General features: G+C 50.0%; 1 protein-coding gene across 2 annotated transcripts in view; it reads left to right on the top strand.

Annotated features, from left to right (window-relative positions):
* Positions 1-24,818, top strand: part of POU2F3 (POU class 2 homeobox 3) — an 81,681-nt gene that overhangs the window by 15,461 nt on the left and 41,402 nt on the right. The window contains exons 3-4 of one of the 2 annotated variants that reach the window (XM_053203969.1): positions 4,458-4,620; positions 14,701-14,735. Coding sequence is in view for 1 of the 2 variants with exons in the window: in XM_027036742.2 (XP_026892543.1) it covers positions 14,701-14,735 (35 nt within the window). In the remaining variant the exon portion in view is untranslated. The remainder of the gene's footprint in view (positions 1-4,457; positions 4,621-14,700; positions 14,736-24,818) is intronic. The other variant, XM_027036742.2, reaches the window with a different exon arrangement.

Here is a 24,818-nt window from a genome sequence, read left to right as displayed (position 1 = left end):
CTGTCCTCCAGACTCCAGAACTTCCCCACCAACACCTAGCCCATCCTTGGATTAGCCCAGCCCAGGAAAAAACACAGCGGTTGACCCTCGCTTGGGTAAACTGGGTCCAGATTTGAGAGAAACGCAGGCAGCCTGGCAGGTCTGGGCCCCGCCGGGCACCTTAGTTAGGGGTGCCCCACCTGCTTGCTCTGGGCCCCAGCGAGGACCCTAGCAGGGGGCTTGTTCCCTCCCCCGCCCCCTAACCTGGTCGGGCTGGGAAGGGGAACAAAAAATCTAAACCTGAGCGCCCAGAGAGGTGCTGAAAGGAGAGGAAACCCAGTGGTTGCTATGACGATGGGGTCTTGGCGCCCGATTTGCATAGGGCGATGATTTCCATACTGCAGGGTGAATTTCCATATCCCTGCCTCAAAGCCTGTTGGGGCGGGGAGGGGGAGAGGGGAGAGGTCATTTGAAATTCAAATGAGGATGATTAAGGTTTTCTTGAGGAGGGAAGCTCGGACAAAGGGGGTGAAGCTGGCTGGCAAATGTCTGCCCCAGGCTCAAAGTTATCAAAGGGAGGCGGCAGTCGGCTGACTCCCTCCCGCCCCGCCTCCACAGGCCTCTGGAGAGCTGACGGTGGTCAGGCTGGGCTGGGTGCTACTGGCCTCTGCCTCCTGGAAGAACCAGCGAGGTCCCCCTCCTGCCCTTGGACTCCGCTTACCCCTCCATGTGCTGAGGATGCCTGAGCTCGGAGCACCCCTGGCGTGTGTTCTAGTTCTGGGCTCAGGCCCACCTCCCTCTGGTGACCACAGACTGGCCACCTCGGTTTTTCTAGCTGTGAAATTGGAAAAAACAATTTGCCCTCTCTTGTTTGGCCGAGGAGATGTGAGGACGGATGGATTCTGGCCTCTATCACCAACCTGCTCTCTTAGACAAGCACTTCCCATGTTTGGGCCTGGAGGTCGTGCATTGGATGACAGGTGTGAACTTGAGGGTCTCTAAAAATCAGCTCTGGCTCTAAGATGCTGTGATCTGAGAGCACTCTGATCCTTTGCACACACCAGTTATTATTTGTAAGATGCTTTGAATGAGGTGAATTGCACCAAGGTACAGTCATTAAGAGTGTAGACTTTGGAGCCAGAGTCTATATGTGAATCCTAGCTTCTCTCCTTACTAGTTTTATGACCTTGGGCCAGTTCCTTGATGGTTCTCTGCTCAGTTGCCTAGTCTGTAAAATGGGGGTAGTAATTGTACCTACCTTATGAGGGTGCTGTGAGGATTAAATGGGTCAGCATTAAACTGAAACACGTACATCACTGCCTGCCGTAGAGTAATGCTGTTCGCTAGGATCAGTGTCAGAAGCATGAAGTGTCCACAGAGTGGAACAGGGACTCGACAGCCAGTCCAGGGAACCTCCATGAGGACTATGAGTAGACCTGCCCATGAATCCATCCGCTTTGGCCAACACACTGTTGTGGCCGTTTACATTTGGGAGCGGGGAGCACACTTCAGGGAAGGGCCCCAGGAGCAGCTCTCAAAGCTAGGTTGGCCTCCCCACTGAGCACCTGCCCAGCTCAACCCATGTGGGCTCCTCGTACTGACCTGACTCTCAAGTCTGTCTTTATTTTTCAGGAGACACAGAAATGACAGAAAGAAGGGAAGGGAGCTGGTAGAGAGATGGGCCCTCCCCTCCCCCCCCCCCAGGATCCAGTGCCAAGAGACAGGCCAGATTCAATGCGATTAGGTGACGCTGATAGTTCTGGAAAATCCAAAAGTCTTTTATTTCTTGCCAGCTTCTGCGGCAACTGCATATGAGGCTTCGTTTGCGAATGGCGTGAGGCAGCATGGACAGCCTTTGCCTGGTAGATGGACTTGGGTTTGAGTTTCTGCTCGGTGATTTACTAATCAGGAACCTTGGGCAAGTTGATTAACCTCTCTGAGCCCCCAGTTCCCCCATCTGTACAATGGGGTAATAAAAGCACCTACTCACTGGGCGGTTTTGAGGGTTGAATGGTGCATGTGTGTAAAATGTTTATTACCGAGCTTGGTGCGTAGTAAATGCTCAATAAATGTCAGCTAGTAATTATTCCTTATTATTTGAAAACAGTGTGTTGATGCCAAATTGTTTGAAAATTCTCTGATCCAGTCCTATTCTCCTGTTTTATGGGGAAGGAGACTGGGGTCAGAAAAGGGGAATGACTTTCCCAAGGTCACAGTGGGGGTTTGAGACCAGACATTTCTTTTGGAACGCTTTCCCCACCCCGGGGGCTGTATCCTCTGTCCTTTTTTGTTTTTGTTTTGTCGTTTCACTGGACTAAGCCTCCTCCCTCTCCCCAGCGCCCTTCCCTCAGAGGCGGCTCCTCCAGCCCCAGAGAAGAGAGGAAGACCTTACCCTGCAAGAAGGAAAGGAGAGGGAAAGGTCATGGGGTCTGGGCTCAGCAGCCATCTGTGTGACCTATAACAAGCCCCACCCTGTCCGAGCCTCTACTCACTGATAAAACCGGAGCCCTGTAGCTCCGGCCGGCCCGATAGACCCCACAGGCAGGTGAAGGTCAAACGCAAACTGGATATAGAAGGTGCACAGCACAGCCAAGGCACAAACCCAATGCCTCTCACCGTAGCCTCTTCGTGTCGGCAAGGGCACTGGCCCTGGAGCCAGCTTTGAGGTCCAAGTTGCTTCCCCCTCTCGCCTTCCGTGACCCCCAGGGCAGGCAGTGGGGCCCAGCCTCGGTTTCCTGGTCTGTAGAACAACTCGTGAGGAAGGAATGAAACCAGAGTGTGTCCTTGGCAGCTTTTGGAAGTGTGAGTTGTTCTACAAGTGTGAGATAGCATCTCCCGCCTCAGCTTTCTTCCTGCACACGTGCCCCTCGGAGTTGTACAAGGACATCTGTGCCCACGGGAGAGCCAGAGCCCCACCGAGTGGCCCGCTTGGGCAGCTCCTTCTGTCCTTATCCCCCACCGCTTCTCACCCGCCTTCACTCTGGCCCCGGGGAAGAGGGCTAGGATAGAGCCGCTCCGTCTCTGGCTGACCTTAAACTTCTTTCAACCTCTTCCCTGCTAAGGCTGGGCCAGGGGCACAGTGGTGCCGGTCTGGACTTGACCTTTAAAGAACCCTCCGGCTGTCGTGCGGACTGGAGTCTGGGCCCTGGAACTCTGGCGATTTGTTCCTGCTGTGTCGTTCGTGGCCTGTGTGACCTTTAGCTCATCACTTGTCCTGTCTGGGACTCAGTTTCCTTACCTGTCAATGGCGGGCATAGCACTAGGAGTCCGTAGTCCCCCAGAGCCGGAGAAATTTCTGGTAGCAAAAGAGCAGCTGAAGTGCTTCTCTGAGATGTCCTTAGTGCAGCCAGAACCAGGCTTATTTAACAGAGCTCTTCCCCTGGAATTGGATTTTTGTATTGTTTTCCAGGCTCAGGGGACTAAGGAGTGGAGACTTTGGTGGGGACCTGGCTCTTCTGGCCACATTCCTTGCCGCAGGGACCTGAGTCCCTGGCCTGTCTTTCTGGAACTTGGCGCATCCGCCCAGATGCTCCTTCAGCGTCGCCTCTGATGGTGCTGCCCACTTTGGGCCTCCTTGGAGATGTGTGTGGCAACCCGTGTCCCGCCAGCAGGAGACGAGGGGGCAAAGTAGGGAAGCCCCAGGGAGTCCCATCTATGGCTCAGGCTGAGAAGTATTGCGATTGCATTTCCTAACAAAAAAAAAAAAAAGAGAGAGAGAGAGAGAGAGAGCAGACCGTGCACGTGAGGAGCCTTTCATTTGTACAGAATGACCTGGACCTGACCGATCGCAGAGGGAGCCGGGAGGATGCTGGACTTCTCCCCCAGCAAAAGGGTGCAGTGGGGCCCCTGTTCCGACTGTGGCTCGGCCCCAGGCTCCTGATCTGAGTGAAGGGGTGGGAGAGCTTCGGGGATCCTTCTCCCAGCCGTGCATGTGGCGAAAAGGCATCAGGTGGCTCACTCACATAGGCCACGTCCTGAGGAATCCCTGAGGGGACCTGCTCTGCTATTCCACCTCGGGGCAGGGAGGAAGAAGCTTTAAGTCCTGACAATTCCCAACTGCACAGATGGCCGGAGGTCAAGGGAAGCTGAGAGGTCACCCTGTCCTGGGGTTAGCAAATGGGCTTCTTCAGGACAGCTGATCCTGACCATCAGTGGCGGTCGCTGAGCAGGGACTTTAGGAAAAAGAAGAGGGTGCAACGATCCACCAGTGGTACGGCCCTGGGCATGGCTTGCACCCACACGGCGTGCCTGTGCTTGCTGTCCACACCCTTAGAGGCAAGGTGACTGAGGACACTCAGCTAGTGGGCAGCTGGGAGCCAGATCTCCCCGACCCCTAAGCTAGAGCCCTTTCTAGGTCCTGTATCCCATTCCTCAGGGGTCTTCTGGGGTCCTCCTCAGGTTCCTCCTGGGCATTTCTTTGCCCCTACGAAGGAGGTGGCAGGAATGCAGACAGAAACTTTTTTGTTTTAATATTTAAGGGAAATTGAAGGCTACGGAGATTAAGCCACTTGCCCAAAGTCCGGCGTAAAACAGCCTTTGAAGTAACCCTCGAGCTCAGGTTCCCGAGTGTTCTCTGTACAGAACGCTGACCATTAGGCAACACCTTCCAGTGCCTTGGAGGAATCTCAAGTAACAAAAAAGGTAGGCATGGTGTCTGTGGGGTCCTGGAAAAAAAAAACAAACAAACTGCTTTGACTGGTTTCAATGGGAAGTCTCCTGGCTGGCTCTGGTGGCTGGCTGCCCAGGAGCGTCTCCAAGGTCCTGGTGGCTTTAATAATTGCTCTCCCAGGCAGTGCCAGCCAGCTGCCAAGTGGTTCTAAAGTGGCGCTGGGAGTCTTGCTGGGTTATACTGGGTGCGGAGCTGGAGAGCGGAGGAGCCGTCCAGAACTGGGAGAGGTTCAGCCTCGTTGCCGAGCACTCTGCCTTGTTTGCCGGGCAGAAGTGAAAAATCCTGCTGGGACAGTTCTCTGTTCCTGTGCTTCTCCTTCCCTCCCCCAGAGAATTGCTCCCCAGGCAAACTCCCATCCCAGTGCTTGCCAAAGCTATGCAAATCAGCAGGCTCTGCGGGCTGCTCAGAGGTGGGAAGGCAGGGGGGCTGGGGCGGGCTCCTCCTGTCCACTGTGGGCTGGGGGTCCCCACAGGTGGTACGCATCCCTTAACCTGGCGAGACTCAGTTTCCTCCTCTGTAAAATGGGGTGTGTAGTAATGTTTCATCTTCCCAAAGGCAGGGAACTTGCCTTGATGGTCTCCTGAGGTCTCTTCCCAGGCCCCCGAGCCAGGGTTTCAGGTGTTTGCTCTCTTCCTGCTTTCACGCTGGAAGCCTCATGGCCCAAGTGTTGCCAGGGGACAACGAGAACCCAAAGAAGCCTGGAGAGACTCCAGGTGGTGGCTCTTCCAGCTTGGCACGGATCTGACCCGTTTGCCCCCCAACGCCTCCAAATGGGGGATTCTGAAGCTTCCTTCTTGAGCCCTTTCTGCCTTTCCTCTCCGTTCTGTGTCCTCATCTTTTATGTGTGTGCAGAACAAACAGGATAGAGGGAAATGGTGAGTAGAGCTCTCTGGGCCTCTGCACGGGCTGCAGACAGGGACCCGCTTCTGGGAGGGGAGGAAAGGTCGGGGTACATTTCAATCAGCTGCATTGAAGGGAAAGACTTCCGAGGTGGCAGGAATTTTAGAGGTTCCCTGAAATCCTCCTGCCATCAAATTGTCCCTCCGTTCAAAAACCACTTCGGTCACATCCCTGAAACGAGCAGCCTCTGCTTGAATATTCCTAGCGATGGGGAGCTCTGTTGACGTGAAACTGTGGTTTGCACGGCTGAACAAATTCACTTTTTACAAAATCCTTTCTCATACTGAGATGGAACCTGCTTCCTAGCAGCTTCGCCATTGACCCTGTTCTGTTCTTTGCTGCTGTAGGCTAAGCCTGGTTCACTTCCATGCCAATATTTGGAGAGGAAGGAAAAGTCCGCTGATATTTATTTAAGCACTTACTATGCACGAGGCCCTGTGCCAAGTGCTTTCCAATGTTCCCTCATTGGATTGTCTTACAAAATTTTTATTTTGAAAAACTTCAGACATAGAGAAAAGAGAGAAAACAGCTAATGAACAGCCATACACCCATCACATGGATGTAATCGTTGTTAACTGCTTGCTATATTTGTTTCATCCACTTGTTTCTGAAGCATTTTTTTTTTCCTTTTTCCATTTTCGAACGATTTTTATTGTGGACATTTTCAAACACACACGACGATAGAGATGAATACAGCGAACCCCCGTCTACTCATTGCCTACTCTCAACAACCATCACATTTCTGCCTTTTAAAAATTGTTTTCTTAATGTTTATTTTTTGAGACAGAGAGACGGAGTGTGAGCAGGGGAGGGGGAGAGAGAGAGGGAGACACAGAATCCAAAGCAGGCTCCAGGCTCTGAGCTGTCAGCACAGAGCCTGATGTGGGGCTTGAACTTACGAACCATGAGATCGTGACCTGAGCCCAAGTCAGATCCTTAACTGACTGCTGAGCCACCCAGGTGCCCCAAATTTCTGCCTTTCTTGCTGCTGGAATATTTTCTTGTAAATTATAGACATTATAGCAGGTTCCACCCTAGATGTGGCAAGGATGCATCTGTAAAACAGGACATTTTCCTTCTTAATTACAATACCATTATTACACTCAAAATGAATCTCATAGTTAATTCTCATGGCAATGCCACAAAGAAGGCTTCACCTAAAGGCAAGGGTTCCCGGCACCCCTGGACTTCATCCTCTTATAGCTGAAAGTTTGTACCCTTTTACCAACCTCTCCCGATCCTCCCCGCCCCCCTACTTTTCTACTCTCACGCTCTGTTTCTGTAGGTTTGACTCTTTAAAAACATTGTTTTGAGGTTCCACATATAAGTGATACCATGCAGTATTTGTATTTCTCTTTTTTCACTTAGCATAATGTCTGCAGGTTCCATCCATGTTTTTACAAATGGCAGGATTTCCTCTTTTCTCATGGCTGAATAATATTCCTCTGTGTGTGTGTGCATGTGTGTGTGTGTGTGTGTGTGTGTAAATAATATCTTTATCTATTCATCCATTGATGGACTCTTAGGTTGTGTCCATACCGTAGCTATTGTGAATAATGTTGCAGTAAACATGGGAGTGCAGATATCTCTTTAATAGCATGTTTTCATTTTCTTTGGATAAATACCCAGAAGTGGGATTGCTAGATCATATGTAGTAAATAGTCTCATAGTTGGGTATAACTTTGTGCAATTTGACGACTTTAGTGGACTGCCCATGTGAAGTAGAAAAGTAGATTTCTGGGCTAAAGTATTTTATTTTATTTATTTATTTTTTATTTTTTTTAACCTTTATTTATTTTTGAGACAGAGAGAGACAGAGCATGAACGGGGGAGGGTCAGAGAGAGGGAGACACAGAATCGGAAACAGGCTCCAGGCTCCCAGCGGTCAGCACAGACCCCGACGCGGGGCTCGAACTCACGGACCGCGAGATCATGACCTGAGCCGAAGTCGGCCTCTCAGCCGACTGAGCCACCCAGGCACCCCTGGGCTAAAGTATTTTAAACAGAATTCCTGATTTAAAAAAATCTTTAGTTTTTTCTTTTTCATTTTTATTGAGGTAATAAAACATATAAAACTTTAAAATTTAAAGATAAAATGTACCATCTTAACCATTTCTAAGAGTACAATTCAATCTCCCCTGTCTTTTATATATACAGTTGATTTTCTTTAATCATTTTTTAAGTTTATTTATTTTGAGAGAGAGAGAGAGAGTACAAGCGGGGTAGGGGTGGAGGGAGAGGGAGAGAGAATCCCAGGCAGGCTCTCCACTGTCAGAACAGAGCCCGATGCAGGGCTCGAATTCACGAACCGTGAGCTGACGTCAAGAGTTGGACGCTTGGGGGCGCCTGGGTGGCTCAGTCGGTTAAGCGGCCGACTTCGGCTCAGGTCATGATCTCGCGGTCCGTGAGTTCGAGCCCCGCGTCAAGCTCTGGGCTGCCGGCTCAGAGCCTGGAGCCTGTTTCAGATTCTGTGTCTCCCTCTCTCTCTGCCCCTCCCCCGTTCATGCTCTGTCTCTCCCTGTCTCAAAAATAAATAAAGCGTTAAAAAAAAAATTAAAAAAAAAAAAAAGAGTTGGACGCTTAACCGACTGAGCCACACAGGCCCCCCTACACTTGATTTTTTCAAACCTAAGTGCAGGGCTTTGCATTTATTCCTGTTACATTTTACCTTTTTGGTTTCAGCTTCTTCTTAGAAGGTGCCAAAATATTTTCCAATCCTGATTCTATCATCCAGTTTTCTGTATTTAGTCTCCCACTCTGCCTTGAATCACTTCCAAACTCAATCAGCATCCAACCTATTTATTTGCCTAAGCCATTGATCAAAGGCGAATGCTTGGTTTGTCTGTGTTGGACACTGGATGCAGCGTATTTTTTTTTTGATGTAAGCTCTACACCTAACGTGGGGCTGAACTCATGACCCCAAGATCAAGAGTCCTATGCTGTACTGACTGAGCCAGCCAGGCATCCCATACAGTGCCTTTACCGGGAACACTGTACGAGTCTAGGAGTTGAGAAATCAAGCTTTGGTCTTGATTCAAGTTCTCCGGGGCTGTGTGTCCTCTGCAAGGTGCTTCCCCTCTGAGTTTGGACATCAGTGTCCTTCCTTCCAACTCTTCCTTCTGTGTGTCTGTCCCTCTTTGTTTTTTGGGGGTTTGTTTTTTGTTTCTTGGTTTTTGTTTTTTTTTTTGCAAGTAGCTGCCACCTTCCAAAGAGGGAGCCAGGGCTTGGAAATAAGATGCATTGAGGTTTCACAGGTGGTGGCACCTCTGATTTTCTCAGGTCAGAATCAAAGATTTCTTTTGGGAGCAGTTTCTTGGCAATCTGGATCAAACACATGGTCGTTCGGCACCTACCTTGTGTTGGACACTTTTAGGCACTTGAGCTGTAGTAATGCTGGCCTCTGGGAGCTCATGATCTCATGAGGGAAACAGACACAGGAACCACTGGGTCTAAAAATGTGATATGTGCAATAAGAGGTATGAATAAGCGATGCAGAAATACAGACAAAATCCCTTATTTTGCTTCGGGTAAGTTTCACGGAGGATGTGACATTGGAGTGTGGTCTCGGAGGACAAGAGTATATTTTCTAGGGAGAGCAGGGCACAGCATGTGCCAAGTCCCTAACATAGGACCAGGCTCAGCCTGATCGAGGAATGGCCCAGGATGTCTGGAGCCCAGGTCTACACCTGGGTAGCGCCTCCCAGGTCACCAGGCACGGTCACCAGCTTTATCTCACTTGAGTTTTACTATATTCCCGGAAAACGGGTGGAGAGGGGATTATGACCTGATTTTGCCATCGAGAAGGCGGAGGCTGTGGGGCTGCCTGCCTCGACCAAACTCACACAGCTCAGGAGTGATGTAGCCAAGGCTTGAACCTTAGTTTTCTGACTTCAAGTCCGGGACTGTTTTCCAAGTACGCCCTCCTGCTCCTCCACAGGGCATCACAAAAGGGTATCAGATAAGTTCCTGGTCACTGTGGACCACTCTCTCACATAATATGGTAATTACATCCCCTCCTTTCTCTGTGAAAGAGCAGCAGCTTCCTCACTGTCAAAAATGAATAAACTGAGTCCTGGGAATGGCTCACCGTCATCTCTCAATCTAGAACATTAGCAATGGGCTCAGAATCAGAACAGGAATCGCTTTGGGGAGCTAGCCCTTACTACGTATGGCTCAGCTCAGACACTCTGCTCTGCTGGAGTGTCATGGGGCCCGTCTCCTGGGAGGGCCTGGCCAGCCCAGGGACCTCACTCAGTTGGCCTGGGATTCAAAGAAGATGAGGCAGAGATACTGATGCAGGTAAGAATGAATTTGATGAGAAGGAGAAATGTTCTCGCCAGGCTCCGAGGGCAGCAGAGGCATCCTCATGAGAAGAGGCCTCTTGAGAAGGCCATGGCAAACCTTCCGGGCAAGAGCAGTTGTTAATTTTGTTGGCTGGTGGGTTTTAAAATCAATTTCTGAATTCTGCTTGCTCATCTTTTGCATTTTGTGGATCTCATAAACAACATGATAATTGCATTCGCAGAAATCGGAAGCAAAGAACTTTTTTTTTTAATTTTTTTTTTTACTATTTATTTTTTATTTTTGAGACAGAGAGAGACAGAGCATGAGCAGGGGAGGGGCAGAGAGAGGGAGACACAGAATCCGAAGACAGGCTCCAGGCTCTGAGCTGTCAGCACAGAGCCCGATGCGGGGCTCGAACCCACGAACTGTGAGATCATGACCTGAGCCGGAGTCGGATGCTTAACCGACTGAGCCACCTAGGCACCCCAAAGGCCTTTTTTAATTGTCCCCAAAACTGATGACCTCCTCCAAGTCAACTGTCTTGGCCCTCCACCGTTTCTCTCATTTTGGTATTACCTCCTTCTGGAAACATCTTCCCCTCTTGTCTTCCAGACACCATACTTGCCCGGGGTTCCTCCTACTCGAGTGTTCACTTTTTCTCAGTCTCCTTTGCTGGCTTCCCCTCTTCATGCCAACCTTGACCACTTTATTATTCTTCATCTGGACTCAGTTCCTTTGTAACCTCACTGAGTCCTATGGCTTTAAGTACCACCTTTATGCTGATAACTACCCAATTTATACTTCTGACCCCACACCTCTCCTGAGTCCAAACTCACTTTCCCCCCTCTCCTGGGATACCTAGTTGGCATCTCAAACTTAACACGTTCAAAAATGTAGCTTTTGATTCCCTACCACTGACCTCCCCTTCCCTTATTACCCCCATCTCAGGTAATGGCACCACCACTGATCCCGTCAAGAAAGCCCAAACCCTAGGAATCATCCTTGATTCTTCTCCATTCCTTGCACCACACCTCCCATCCATCTGCCGGTCCTGTCAGCCATCAGTTCAAAATGCTTTCTAAATCCAGGCCTTTCTCACCACCTCCACTGCTACTGTCCCACGCACCCTGCCGCCCTCTCTCCCCTGGGCCACTGCAGTACCTCTCGATTGGTCTTCCTCCCTGCTCTCCAACCCCCTACCCAGCCCATCACCGTGGTTCAAACACCTGCAGTGTTACTCCTCTGCTCAAACCCTGCATCACTTCCCATTGTCCTTGGGTGAGAGCTGAAGCTTTCACCGTGACCTGTCTGCCAGAGCCACGTCATCTTGCCCCTGGTTACCCCATTCTTCACCCATGCCAGCTTCATTACTATTCCTCAGCCCATGCAAGCCTGCTCTTGCCTTAGGCCCTGATACTCGTGTCTGGAATGATCGTCCTGAGACCTTTGAAAGGTTGGGTCTTTGCCCCATTCAATGAAAGCATGAGGCCCCCTGAGTGGCCTTCCCAGACCACCTGCCTAGGAACAGCCTCTGACAGACTCTTCCCCTGACCATGTATTATTGTTCTCCACTGTAACTATCTCCGAAGGAAGTTATGGATTTGTTTTCCCATTCCTTTTATGTCTCCTCAACTAGAAAAGAAGTCAGGGACTTCCGTCTGTCTTCTCCAGTGCTGTGGTTCGAGTGCCTAGAACAGTGCCTGGTGCCTCGAGGGTACTGAGTAAATGCTTGTTCAATGAATGAAGTTGTTCTTTTGTCAGATTTTAAAATTAGTCCTTATTAGGCCTATTTTACAATGTCATGAAAGGATTTTTTTTTTTTTTTAGATAAAAGCTCCTCAAAAAATAAAATACAGGAGCACCTGGGTGGCTCAGTTGGTTGAGCATCCGACTTCGGCTCAGGTCATGATCTCACAGTTTGTGAGTTTGGGCCCTGAGTCGGGCTCTGTGCTGACAGCTCAAAGCCTAGAGCCTGCTTCAGATTCTGTGTCTCCCTCTCTCTCTGCCCCTTCCCTGGTCATGCTCTGTCTCTCTCTCTCTCTCAAAAATAAATAAACATCAAAAAATATGTATATGTATATTAAAAAATAAATAAAATACATAACTACCTGATTACCTAGCATTTCCACCTTGGGGTATTTATCCAAAGAAAATGAAGACACTAATTCGAAAAGATATCTGCACCCCCATGTTCAATGCAGTATTATTTACAATAGCCAAGATAGAAACAACCTAAGTGCCCGCTGGCAGATGAATAAGTAGAGAAAATATTATATATACACATATATATACATATATATGTACATATGTATATGTGTACATATGTGTATGTATACGTGTACATATGTGTCCATGTGTATATATATACATATATATGTATATATAATATTACTGTATAATATATAATATACTGTTAATATATGTGTGTATATGTATATATATAATATTTTATACTGTATTTAATTAATTTTTTTTTTTGAGAGAGAGAGAGAGAGACAGAGACAGAGACAGAGAATGAGCAGGGGAGGGACAAAGAGAGAGGGAGACACAGAATCTGAAGCAGGCTCCAGGCTCTGAGCGGTCAGCACAGAGCCCGACGTGGGGCTCAAACCCACAAGCTGTGAGATCATGACCTGAGCTGAAGTCAACTGACTGAGCCATCTAGGGGCCCCTAAGTTTTATATAATAATAAATATAAAAATAAAATATACAAGCAACAATAAAATATATAATAAATATATAATATATGTACTGAACATATATTGTAATATATATATAATGGAATATTATCCGGCCATAAAAAAGAATGAAATCTTGCCATTTGTGACAACATGGATAGACCTTGAGGGCACTATGCTAAGTGAAATAAATCAGACGGCGAAAGACAAATACCATATAATCTCAGTTGTACGTGAAATCTAAAATGCAAGCAAACGAAAAAACCAAAAGACAAGCTCATAGATCCAGAGAACAGATTCGTGGTTGCCAGAGGTGAGGGGTGGGATAGGTGAAATGGGTAAAAGGGGTTCAAAACAAAACTTCCCGTTGTAAAACAAATAAGTCCTGGGGATGTAATGGACAGCATGGTGACTATAGTTAATAATACGGCATTGCATGTTTGAAAGCTGCTAAGAGAGTAGACCTTAAAAATTCTCATCACGAGAAAAAAAATGTGTCACTATATATGGTGATGAATATCACTCGGTCTTGTTGTGGTGCTCGGTTCACCGTGTATACAGGTAGTGAATCACGTGGTACACCCGAAACTAACATAATGTTATATGTCAGTTATACCTCAACCAAAAAAAAAAAAAAAGGATAAAAGCAACTTTGCCTTCAAGTCTGCCTCTCTATGCACAACCACTTTCAGTCTGTGGGCCCTTCCTACCTTTAGCACCCCTTTGCAGATTTTATATATCCTCTTAATTGATCTCAAGGTCAGGCTGCTATCCAGAGGTCACTCCACGTCTCACAGTGTGCCTTTCTTGTCATGTCCCCGTTTTCAAGGAACTCATGGGCTAGCGGGAGAGAGAAGCACACAGACAAAGAAGGAGTGGTCTTTGGATGGGCCATGTGGTGGTAGCTAGGGCTCCTGGAGTCCAGAGCGGAGGGGGACTGATTCTGCAAAAGGGCGCAGTGCACAGAGGCGTGGAAACAAGATGGGCTTGGTGTATTTGCACCTGAGCTCAGGATACCTGGTGGGGGCAGGGGGGAGTGAGGTGGGATTATGAGGGCAAGTCACATGGGGAATTACACGTTGAGCTAAGAAACTGGGACTCCATTCCTAAGCTAATGAAAAGCAGAATTTTCTGATGGGAAGTTCTGAATTCACTGACTTGTGCATTTATTCTTTGATTCAACCAGTATATTTTGAACTCCTGTTATGTACTAGGCTCAGTGCTAGGCTCTGAGTGTATGTATTTAGTAAATAGTCATTTTTCTTGCTATTACAGAGCCATGGGGCACAAAGGAAGCTTGTTTGGCGGTTCCTACCATAGAGTTATAGGAGAGGGAAACTGTTACTGTAGCTAACGGTGGAAGCAAGCCCCCTAACAATAGGTGTATGTTTAAGCAAATTATGGTCCACGGAAAGGAATATTAGGGAACCATTTAAATGACGTTTGCAAGCATAGGAGAAAAAAGAGATTTGTGATGCTCCTTAATAGTATAGGGGAAATATTAACGATGTTCCCTGGAGAAAGCAGAGTAAAATTTATACAGAGTGGTGAATATGAATGAGGAAAAACAAGTATAAAAACAGACCATCATGTATACCCAAATAGTAATTGCAGCTGCCTCTCGGGAGAGTGATTTTTTTTCCTGCTACTTTATACTTTTTCTGTCCCACATACTTTTCTCTATTAAGCACACATTTTTACTTGTTCAACCCAACGTTTATTATAAAAGAGAAGAGACAAGCCAACAAGAAAGGAAAGCTGGAGGGGAGAAAACCAGAACAGACACCTGTCTACCTGGCATGACTTAGCGGCCATCACCCCAGGAGGGCTGGGATAGTGGAGGAACCTCTTAGGGCAGCTCCATTCGGACCCGTGGCTGGCCACTCCTGGCTTAGCCGCAAAAGCGTAGGCCATATCTCTGTGTGAGGGAGTGGATGTCTCCGGGATGGCAGTTTCAATCCTAGTTGACCCTTTGTGACAAGTCCGTCTTCCTGGTTGTTCACGTCCCTGGAGGAGATGTTCCAAAGACGCCTCCAGGAAACAGGATAAGTGGAGGATCCTGGCCACGGGGGAAACGGGGGTTCTTTTTCAAAATACGGACAAGCCCTTCCCAACATCCCCATTCCTTCCCAACCTTCTATCTGTTCCAGTCCTGATAGCAATTCATGTTTTCGTTTTTCTCTCTTTCAGGAAATAATCGAAATGGCCTAGATTTCAACAGGCAGGTAAGGATTTTCAGAAGAAAACCTTTATAAATGTTTGGGAGCGGGGGGGCGGTACTTATACTTCATCAGGTGCAGGAGATATAAAGATTATATCAAGTTTGAGGGTGTTTATTTATGGACTCAGCTTTCAGGCTTAGACGGGTCCTATAAAGAGCCTTTGTGTCCACCCCTCCCCCAATCCAGAATCCAATGTTGGGGTCTCCTCTTCACTCTCCCCTCAAAAGAGTGCTGACAAGTGGAGATAATTATTGAGGAATAAGCATACGCCTGGTGTGGTGCAGAAGCAAGATGGCAGCTCTCTTCCTGTCCCAGCTTAGCCTCAGTTGACTCTCGAGCGAGTCTGTGGGTGTGGACCAACTGTGCGGAGAGGAATTCATGGAGGCACAAAAGATGGGGTGCCTGGGTTCCTCAGGGATTGAAAGGAGAAGAGAAGGAACAGGACGGGGGGGGGGGTTGAACAGAACAAAAGAGCCCAGGACGGAGTATCGAGCCTGGCTCAGTGGGACGATGTAGACAAGCTTGGCGCCTTTAAAGAAAACCAAGTCGGGTGGGGTTCGAGTTAGTCATGGCGGGGGAGGAGCTTCAGGGGTGGGAAGGTGGTGTTGGACAGACTGTGGTGTGTAAACGGAAGGATGGAGCTGGGGGGGGATGACTTTCCCCTTGAGATCAGGGGCTGGTGGCGAGACTAGGGGAGAGGACCGGGACAGGGCGTGACGTGGGAGGATATGGTGGGGGGAGGAAAGCTAAGGTGGGGTCAGCTGAAAAATTAATTTATTCCGGGGCACCTGGGTGGCTCAGTTGGTTAAGTGTCCAACTTTGGCTCAGGTCATGATCTCATGGTTCATGGGTTCAAGCCCCGAGTCGAGTGGGGCTCCTTGCTGACGGTGAAGAGCCTGCTTGGGATTCTTACTCTCTCCTCGCTCTCTGCCCCTCCCCCATTCATGCATTTTCTCTCTCTCTCCCTCAAAATAAATAAATAAACAAAAAAATTAATTTATTCCATTCGCCGGGGGCGGGGGGCGGCGTGGGGCGCCTGTGTACTATGCCGGGTGTCGGAACACAAAAAAAATCAAGACATGGTCTCTGCCCTGAAGGAGCTTATTTATAGTCTAGTATGGGGAGTGGAAGAGAGAGAGAAGGAGAGGCGGAGGGAGGAGCAGAGAGAGACTCCTAAGGGAATAATTATACGCTCGCATCCCTGCTTCACTACAAGTATGTAGAAGGTGTGTCAACCAGAAATGCAAAGAGTTCATTCTTCCTGGGAGCTCAGGGCAGGCTTCACAGAGGAGGTGATACTTGAATCTGGCTCTAAAGGGTGAGTAGGAGTTTGTCAGGCAGAGAAGAGTGGGTTGGAAGGGAAGACAATCCCAGTGTGGGGGTGCATCGGATAATCACGGGCTCCCTCCTGCTCTGATATACTCCGTCCAAGTTTAGGTGGCAGCCTGGGGTGGGACTGGAGAGCAGACTCAGGCATATGTTCTCCTTTATCTCGAGCGTGATTTGAAGCCACTACTAACGTTTTCTAAAGGGCTGGGTACTTTCTGGGTGCATCCCTCGTGGTCAGAGAGAGGAATACTCTGGAGTCGTCGGCCAAAACCTGGTAGGCAATCACTTTTGTGCATTTTGTTCGCTGGGGAAGTTTGCTAACGACTCTCTGAACTTGAGGCCTGAAACAGAAAGAGCCTTCAGTTAAAGAGACAGCCTCAAGGAAGAAATTGCCGCCAACCTGGTTGATTAAACACCGGAACGGCCAAGGGAAAGATAGCAGAATCAGCTTCTCACCCCTGGTCTTTAAATGGGAGACAGATTCTTCTCTAAGGGATGGTTTTGCCAGGTTTGCTTTAAGGGCAGGAGGACAGAGGAGATTCCCAAGGATTCTGTGATTCCCGAAGGAGAGTCCTAAGGAGGTTGGGATGTGGCATGTGCCCTGTGTTTTCCACCCTGAGGACTCAGAATGGCAGCCTGGGGCCCACGTCTCACTGTCCAAGGCCCTTGGAGAAGATGCATGGGAGGGGCCCATTCCACACCGAGATATGGCCACACCAGCCCAGTTTGGAGGTGGCCTGCTCCACAGGCCTGGTGGGTTTGGCTGCCTGTGTGATCTTTCGGAAGCTTGAGAAACCCTTGTGCTTGGGACGAGGCTGGGGGACAGCCCCTCTGGCCCTAGGCAGCCTGCAGAGAGGCCCCTGACCCTTTGAACATCTTCTGGGGTGTGGCTTCTCCACCAGTCGGGAGACAGTTGCTGGCTTCTGAGAGGAGTGGGCCTTGAGTCTCCTCTGCTTAGATGAGCCCCACGGGGTGGGTTGTTCCCTCCCTCCCTCCCCTGGAAAGGGTTTTTGGATTTCTCATTACTGATAAGAACGGACATGACATATCTTTCCTTTCAAGAAGGTGGGAGTTTTGGAGAAAGAGGCTCAGCCTGGTCACACTCCTTTACATGCTCATGCCGGAGCCCTCTGCTCACGAGCGTACACATCCGTGGGCCCCACAAGGCCCCTCCTTGCTACGTGTCACTCTGTCCCTTGAAGCCATCAGATACCTAGCCCCACCGCCTCACATTCACACGAGCTCGCCTGCAGGCCTCCAGGTGGGCACCCGGGGTCTCCAGGCCACCTGCACACTTCACCGTGAGGGGGAAGTAAACCAACATCCAAGTTCGACGCGAGGCACTTTGGGCTCCTTACAAGTGTTACCATCCCCACCAGACAGGAGAGGACGGTGCCTCCTCGGCAGCCACCACCCCCCCCCCCTTTTTTTTTGCAAAGGATTTGGGAGAGTAGATAATTGGCCAAAGGTCACATGACTGACCAGCTGGCAGAGCCAGGATTCGAACTCCCATCCCTTTGACTCCAGAGCCCATTTTTCCCCTGATGCCTTGCTACATCCTCCCCTACGGTCTCTCTCCTCTCCTGGCACACACACGGTCCTCAGGGAGAGGCCTGGGAGCCAGAGGAGGAGCATGACCTCACGGTGACTAACTGGGAGGAAATGGCTGGCGGAGGGTGTGGGGAAGGGAAGAAAGAGCGGTTGCGTAGGAGCGGCCGGTATGGGACAGAGAAGGGGTTGGCAGACACAGGAGAGCAAAGGATGAGCCACTGGCCTCGGTGAAGCCCAGGTTGGAAAGCCTCAAGCCAGCTGTTGCAACTGGGAGTTGCAGTCAGGACTGGCCAGAGGGCAGTCCTGTAGCTGCAGGAGCAAGGGACATTGGCTCATCAGGAAGTTTTGCGCTGAATCTGTTAACTTCCTGGTCCCAGGAAAGCCGCCTGAGCAGGGTTGGGGGATAGTTGTGGGAAGACCCAGGGACCCAGAAGCAGCGCCACTCTGAGCTCCCTCTGCGCTCCCTCGGGAAGACAAGCGAGTGGAAAGGCAAGAGGTTAAGGCCAGATGCCCAGACAGAGAGCCGGACTCGTTGTCCTTTATACAAACCTCTCCATCTTTCCGGGCCGCGGTTTCCTCTCGGATAAGATACAGTCTGTGCGAGGTGACCTCTCGGGCTCCCGCAGTCTGTCTGCTCCGTTCCCTCATTTTTCTCATGCCCTGTTCTGACTGGTTGGTTTGACTCCCACCCTCCTTTCGCTTTTTTTCTTTGAAAAGAAATAGGGAGGAGGGTGTCCAGCTCTTCACCCTGAGCTGTAGAGAGGGGTGGGGGAGAACTGAGTCCCATGAAATCTGTCCAGTCGTTACGATTTTGTGTGATCCAGTGAAAAGAATCATTGGAAATTTAGGGGCAGAGGCAGAAGGACCCAGCAGCGTGGATCGGCCGCCGATCGTTCATTCTTTGAAGAACTGGTCGTTCCTAAGCGTGAGCGAGAGGGTGTCGTGAGTAAGGAGACAAACTGCAGAATTATGCCGTGGCTCCGTGAGCTCCTGGATACCGCCTGAGCACAGCACCAAGGGGATGAGGTCTGAAGCGGGGGACCAAGGGAAGAGCAGGGGGTTTGACTGGCAGAGTAGGGCGGCAAGAATATTCTAGGCCTAGGAGACGGTGAGTGTGAGGGCTCACTTGCAAAAAGGCCTGGCTTCAGGGCAAGTGTGAGAAGATCAGCATGGGCCCAGATGGTGGGTGGTGAAGGCAGGACTGTGGGTCAGGCCGGGCTGTGAAGAACTTTGAACGCCCAGCAAGGCATTTTCTCCTGTGGGCAGTAGGGAGCCACTAGGCATTTTCCAGGGTGACTAGTCTCATTTAATGGAAGGGCATTGCGGGGGGGGGGGGGGTGAGGAGGGAAGGAGGGACGAAGGAGAGGCCTGTGGAATGTTGCTGTTGTAGGAAGAAGCAGGCAAAGCTAAGGAGAGGGATTATGGCAAAGAGGTCAAGCACACGAACACAGAATCAGACTGCCTGGGTTAGAATCCTGCCTGTGTGGCCTGGGGCAAATGCTTCACCTTTGGGGCACCTAGGTGGCTCAGTCGGTTAAGCATCAGACTTTGGCTCAGGTCATGAGCTCAGGGTTCGTGAGTTTGAGCCCCATATAGGGCTCTGCGCTGACAATGCAGAGCCTGCTTTGGGATTCTCTCTCTCCCTCTCTCTCTGACCCTTCTGTGCACGCGCGCTCTCTCTCTCAATAAATAAATAAACAAACATAAACAAATTCTTCACTTTCTATGTGAATCTCAATCTCCTCTTCCGGAGGGGCACCTGGGTGGCTCAGTTGGTTAAGTGTCTGACTTCGGCTCAGGTCATGATCTCATGGTTTGTGAAATTGAGCCCCACGTTGGGCTCTCTGCTGTCAGCAGAGAGCCTGCTTCGGATCCCTGCCCCCCCCCCCGCCCCTCTCCCATGTGTGTTCTCTCTCTCTCTCTCTCCCAAAAATAAATAAATACATTAAGAAAAATCAACCTTCTCTTCTGGAAAAAGGGGAGAATAACGGTACCTATCTCACAAGGTTGTTGTGAGGGTTAAATGAGAGGGTGTGTACCTTTGCGACAAGGGTCTAGAACGTATGTGCTGTATAAGTGTTTGCTATTCTTACGATTATGTCAGCATGCGTGGAGAGAACCAAGTTCAAGAGGGAGATCTGATAGAACATCAAGAGGGTTTGGGCAACAGGTTGGACGCAGACAGCAAAGACATAGGAAGAGACCAGCACGATTCTTAGGTTTCTAGCTCGGGATGCTAAGCATTAGAGGGACTGCAAGCAGAGATCAAGAGGCCAGGAGCTGGAGCAAGTATGTCCAGATGGTAGGAGGAGGAGGAAGGGGCAGATGATGGGCTACAGGTACCGATACAGGGTGAGAAGTTGGGACCCGGAGCCTGGGGCACAGGTCAGGATGCATATCAGGGAGTCACCGTGGAATCATGTTAACTGAAATGGTGGGAGGCAGTGAGGTCCCCTGACATGGTATGCAGAATGGGATGGGGACCCTGGGAAGACCCACAGAAGAAACACGTAAAGGGACAGAAGAGTGGGTACCTGTGGACAAGAAGAAGAAGGAATGGTCAGGGGGACAGGAGGAGAACCACACCCACAAAGGAGAGATTTTCATGACAGTGGGGACAGGCCCCAGTGTCTGTAGAGCCCAAAGCCTGAAAACAGGTTCTGGTTTGTCAGTGACAAGAGCAGCAATGGCCTTATTGTGGTGGCCGTGGTAAGAGCAGATGCCAGATTGCTGTAGCCGGGGGACAAGTTGGAATCAAGGAGATGAAGGAAATATGGACATGAGGCGACAAAGGGGTGGGGTGTTGGCTTAAAATGGAGACGGTGTGAAAGGAAGGCTTTGGGGGATGATGGAGACCTTGGGTGTGGGCCTGGGGAGGGATAGGAGATGCCATCAGCATAGGTGACAGAAATGAGAGAACATGGACAGAGGGCAGACCCAACTAGAAGGTGTGGTCAGAAGAGGAGAAGGACTCGTCCGAGAGAGTAGAGGGGCTGGGTGCCCTGTCACTGAGTTCAGGAGCCCAGAGGACCCTGTTTCCATTCCCTGCTCTTTGGACCAACAGCTAGCTTCAGAAGGACGTCGGGAAGTAGAACCAGCGTCCGGGGGTTGGAGAGCCCACAGTGGCAGGTGCGCACCTAGGAAGCCTCAAGCTGTTCTGAATCCCTCATGCCCTGGGCCATGAGTTTCCACCAGGTGGATCAGAGCGACGTTTCCATGTATGTTGTTGAATGCCATCTTGCCGGAAGACTCCAAAAGTTCTCTGAGGCCAGAAGGATATCAGAAGCAAGTTGGCAGGTATCCTTGTCCCTAAGCTTCCTGCCACCAAAGTGGAGAATCCGTGACCTGGGGTTTTCTCTCAGCCCTAGGCTTGATGGCTTTCAGCCCACCTGCGCCAATATATGACTTTCCCACGCCAGCCAGCCCAGAGCAGTGACCCCAGCGTGCCCCCGTATAGCAGTTAGCTTTAAATGGGATGGGATTTTTCTTCGTTATTTTCTTGAACGTGAACTACCATGGTTCTCTGGCAGTTCCTGGTATGTGTTGATTTGTAGCGTTCAGTTGGCTCCATGGGGCATCTTCTCTAAAATCAGCAAAATTCAGGGGCGCCTGGGTGGCTCAGTCAGTCAAGCGTCCGACTTCTGCTCAGGTCATGATCTCACGATTCATTCGTTCGAGCCCCGCGTCAGGCTCTGTGCGGACGGCTCGGAGCCTGGAGCCTGCTTCCGATTCTGTGTCTCCCCCACCGCTCTCTCTGCCTCTCCCCTGCTCACGCTGTATCTCAATAAACATTTTTAAAAAATTATAAAATCAACAAAATTCAGCCTAAGGGAAGGTCTGCGAGGGTCCAGAATGATATGCTTCTCCAGAGGGGCCCATGAGGGGAACACAGGGAAGGCCAGACCAGGCTCTCAGGCTGGCAAGTGAGGGTCTGCAGTGGTCGCATGTGAGCCCTCTCCCCTGGACACTCAGGCAGCAGTCTCAGGAGAACAGGCATCATAGGAGCCGAGCACCAGAGGGCAAGGGAAGGAGCTAATTGACCAAGTTCGACCATCTCATACCACAGACCTGTACTTAGCTGGGTAGTAAGGAGTCAGAGGGGACTAGAACATGGGCCCTGCCCATAGGAGCTCTTAGCTCACAGCGGAGGAGGCTGTGGAGGAGAGGGAGATCCCCTGCACTGTGATAATAATGCCAATGGGGCTGGTTCTGTGAGTCTCAAAAAGCTGGGCAGGCACGTAGAGCCAGGCAGGGGTAAGGGACCCAGGGAGCCAGAGGGAGGCTCTGAGATCTCCCTGAGAGACCTTGGCGAATGGACGTTAAGGATGGGAAGACTGTCGGTCCTCTGACACTTGTTTCCATCTGCGGCAGCACTCAGCTCTGGTTCCGTGCTTCCAAGTGGAGACAGGATTTGGGGGGGATGGGGGGATGGGGGGATGGTCAAGCTAAGAGAGAAAAGAGGCCGAGGAGCCGGCGAACCTCATTTTGCTCAACGCCAGGCAGTAAGGGTGGGTTGAAAGTCTTGGTACGTAATATCCCTCCTTTTTTTCCCCTCTGAGGTACCAAAGCAATTGAAAAATAGACCCTGGAGCCTGACAGAACTGTGGTTGGGGACATGGTTTTGCTGCAAGGCCACAGTGGGCTTTCAAAGAATTAAATACAACCCCCCGGCATAGGTAGAGGTGATAGAGAACAGACCTTATAGTACCCTTCTAGCCAATAGGCAGGTCTGAAAAGAGGGACCAGAAGGGACTAACCCCCACACATCCACTTCCTTCTAAAACTTGTTCCGGGGGTGCTTGGGTGGCTCAGTCAGTGAAACGTCCGGCTTTGGCTCAGGTCACGGTCTCACAGTTCATGGGGTCAAGCCCCGTGTGTCGGGCTCTGTGCCGACAGCTCGGAGCCTGGAGCCTGCTTCCGATTCTGTGCCTCCCTCTCTCTCTTCCCCTCCCCAGCTTGCTCTCTGTCTCTCTCTCTCCCTCTCCGAAAATAAACATTAAAAAAAAAAAATTAAAACGCAACTTGTCCTCAGCTTTACCAGACCCAATGTCCCTTGTAATAAGGATTCTGTAAAGCTCCTTTAATATCCTAGAATGAAATTTATAGAAGACATAAATAAGCATCAACAAGATGCTCTGATTTTAAAAGAATGAGAAGTAATTTAAAATAAAATAATATGTATTTCAGCAAGGAAATCTTTGTGCATACTCCCCTGGCATGTTTAGCAAGATAGTAGGATGCTTGTGCCCCGTGACAGACACAAATACAGACAGATATCAGTATGTTCTACCGGCAGCTCAAAAGCCAAGATTTTCCAAAACGTTGTTAAACAACTCTCAATACAGGTCCAAGCAAAATAAGATAAAAATCTTTCCTTCATTTATACAGAAAATGGCATCCGTGGAAAAAGCCAGTGTGTATTAAAAGTGTGCCAAAGTAGGGCGCCTGGGTGGCTCAGTCGGTGAAGCGTCTGACTCTTGATTTTCGCTCAGGTCATGGTCTCGTGGTTCGTGGGCTCGAGTCCCGCATGGGGGTCTGCCCCGGCGGTGTGGAGCCTGCTTGGGATTCTCTCTCTCCCTCTCTCTCTGCCCCTTCTCCGCTCACTCTTGCTCTCTCTCTCTCTCCCCCTCTCTCAAAATCAATAAGTTAACTTTAAAAAGAAAGGAAAAAATAAAAGTGTGCGAAAGATACTCTGTGCTCGCATGAATAATGAAATTGGGTTCTAGGCTCACGTGACTCTAGGCCAGCTACTGGCTGACACACAAATGTCCCATGGGGCATTTGAAAGTTGCATGAAAGTGGCATGGACACAAGTGGCCCTTGTTTGGTATAGTCTTCTGCATTGCAGGAGGTCTGGAGTGCCTGCCTTCTGCCCAGTCCATGCAAATCGAGCCTCCTCATTAGCCAGAAAAACCGCCCCATTGATTTCAGGAAACAATTTCCAGGTTGCCCGTCATCCCCAGCGAGGACAGCTGACCTAGACCCACCAGGAAAACAGGTCACTTCCACCAGGAAGCAGAGCGTAAGATTACCCGTGGCTGTAGTCCTTGCACGTAGAAATATAAGGGAGTGGGAAACAGAGTCTCCCCAGCACTAGAAAGAGGCACCCCAGAAATAACACGCGCAGCCTGTGCCCTCAGAGAATGTACTTGCTATGCAATGGGGCAGACAGGTCCGAAGCATCCCTAAAAATATCAGAACAGGGGCTACGTAAGCCATTGCTGCCTGAAGAGGAAATAAAACTGGGTTCGTGGAATCACCAGGTAGACGTGCAACAGGATTAATTTTCAGGCAGGAGATAACTGGTGAGATTGTATGAGTGCTTTCTCCAGAGTGATTTCCCCACCATAGCCAAAATACTACAATAATGGTATTTATTGGATCCTGCCTGTGTGCGGGCACGGAGTGCGAAATGCATCATCGCCTGTTATTATAACGCAAATGTCCGTTGTTCCATTGAATACTTCTGTCAATCCTGTGAGGTATCGGGCTCATTCCAGTTCTGTAGATGAGGAAACTGAGGCACCGAGAGGCTAAGGAATTTTCCCACAATCACGCCATCCAGAAGCAAGTTGAAAGCCAAGCCTGCCGGAATCCAGACTGCGTGGCTGTGCGCCCTCCACGGCCCTGCTTCTTTGGAGGAGGCATCAGTCACCATGGGTGAGCCGATCAGCTGCCCTGGACCTCACATTCCTCATCCAAAGATGAGAGACCACTAACAGGGCCTACTTGCTAGGCATGTTGCAAGGATTAATTATAGCCACGATATAGGACTTAGAATAGTCTCTGACCTACGGTGAGCAACCAATAAACATCAGCTCTTATTATTTTCTGGTGACTGAGAACCCATCATTTTCTCTTCCTCTCTTCTCTCTGTGTGGCTGCTAAGCTGGGCTTGCACCCGTTTAAATGGACTACGGATGCTCCTAGAAGAGTACTTTTTTTTCTGAGATCCCTGAGCAATCAGTCTAAGCCCCGCCCCCCTCCACGCTTGGGTGGGAAGCAGGTGATAAGAGTCTTTGCTTTTGGAGAGGTGCGAATTCCTCTTCCTTTGCCAGCCAAGCTTGGCTCTTTGGCCGGAGGCTCAGATGGTCAGCTGTTTTGCGTCTGCGGCCCCAGGGCAGCGGCCCCAGCATTAGATGGACCGAGCCTTGCTGAGAGCAGGGCAGTGAGGCAGATGAGGAGCAGGAGAGGCTGGGGCTTCTC

This window comes from Acinonyx jubatus, chromosome D1, assembly GCF_027475565.1.
Source record: "Acinonyx jubatus isolate Ajub_Pintada_27869175 chromosome D1, VMU_Ajub_asm_v1.0, whole genome shotgun sequence".
NCBI classification, from domain to species: domain Eukaryota; kingdom Metazoa; phylum Chordata; class Mammalia; order Carnivora; family Felidae; genus Acinonyx; species Acinonyx jubatus.
Note: the sequence above shows the minus strand (reverse complement) of the source record. Positions and strands in the feature narration are given on the sequence as shown.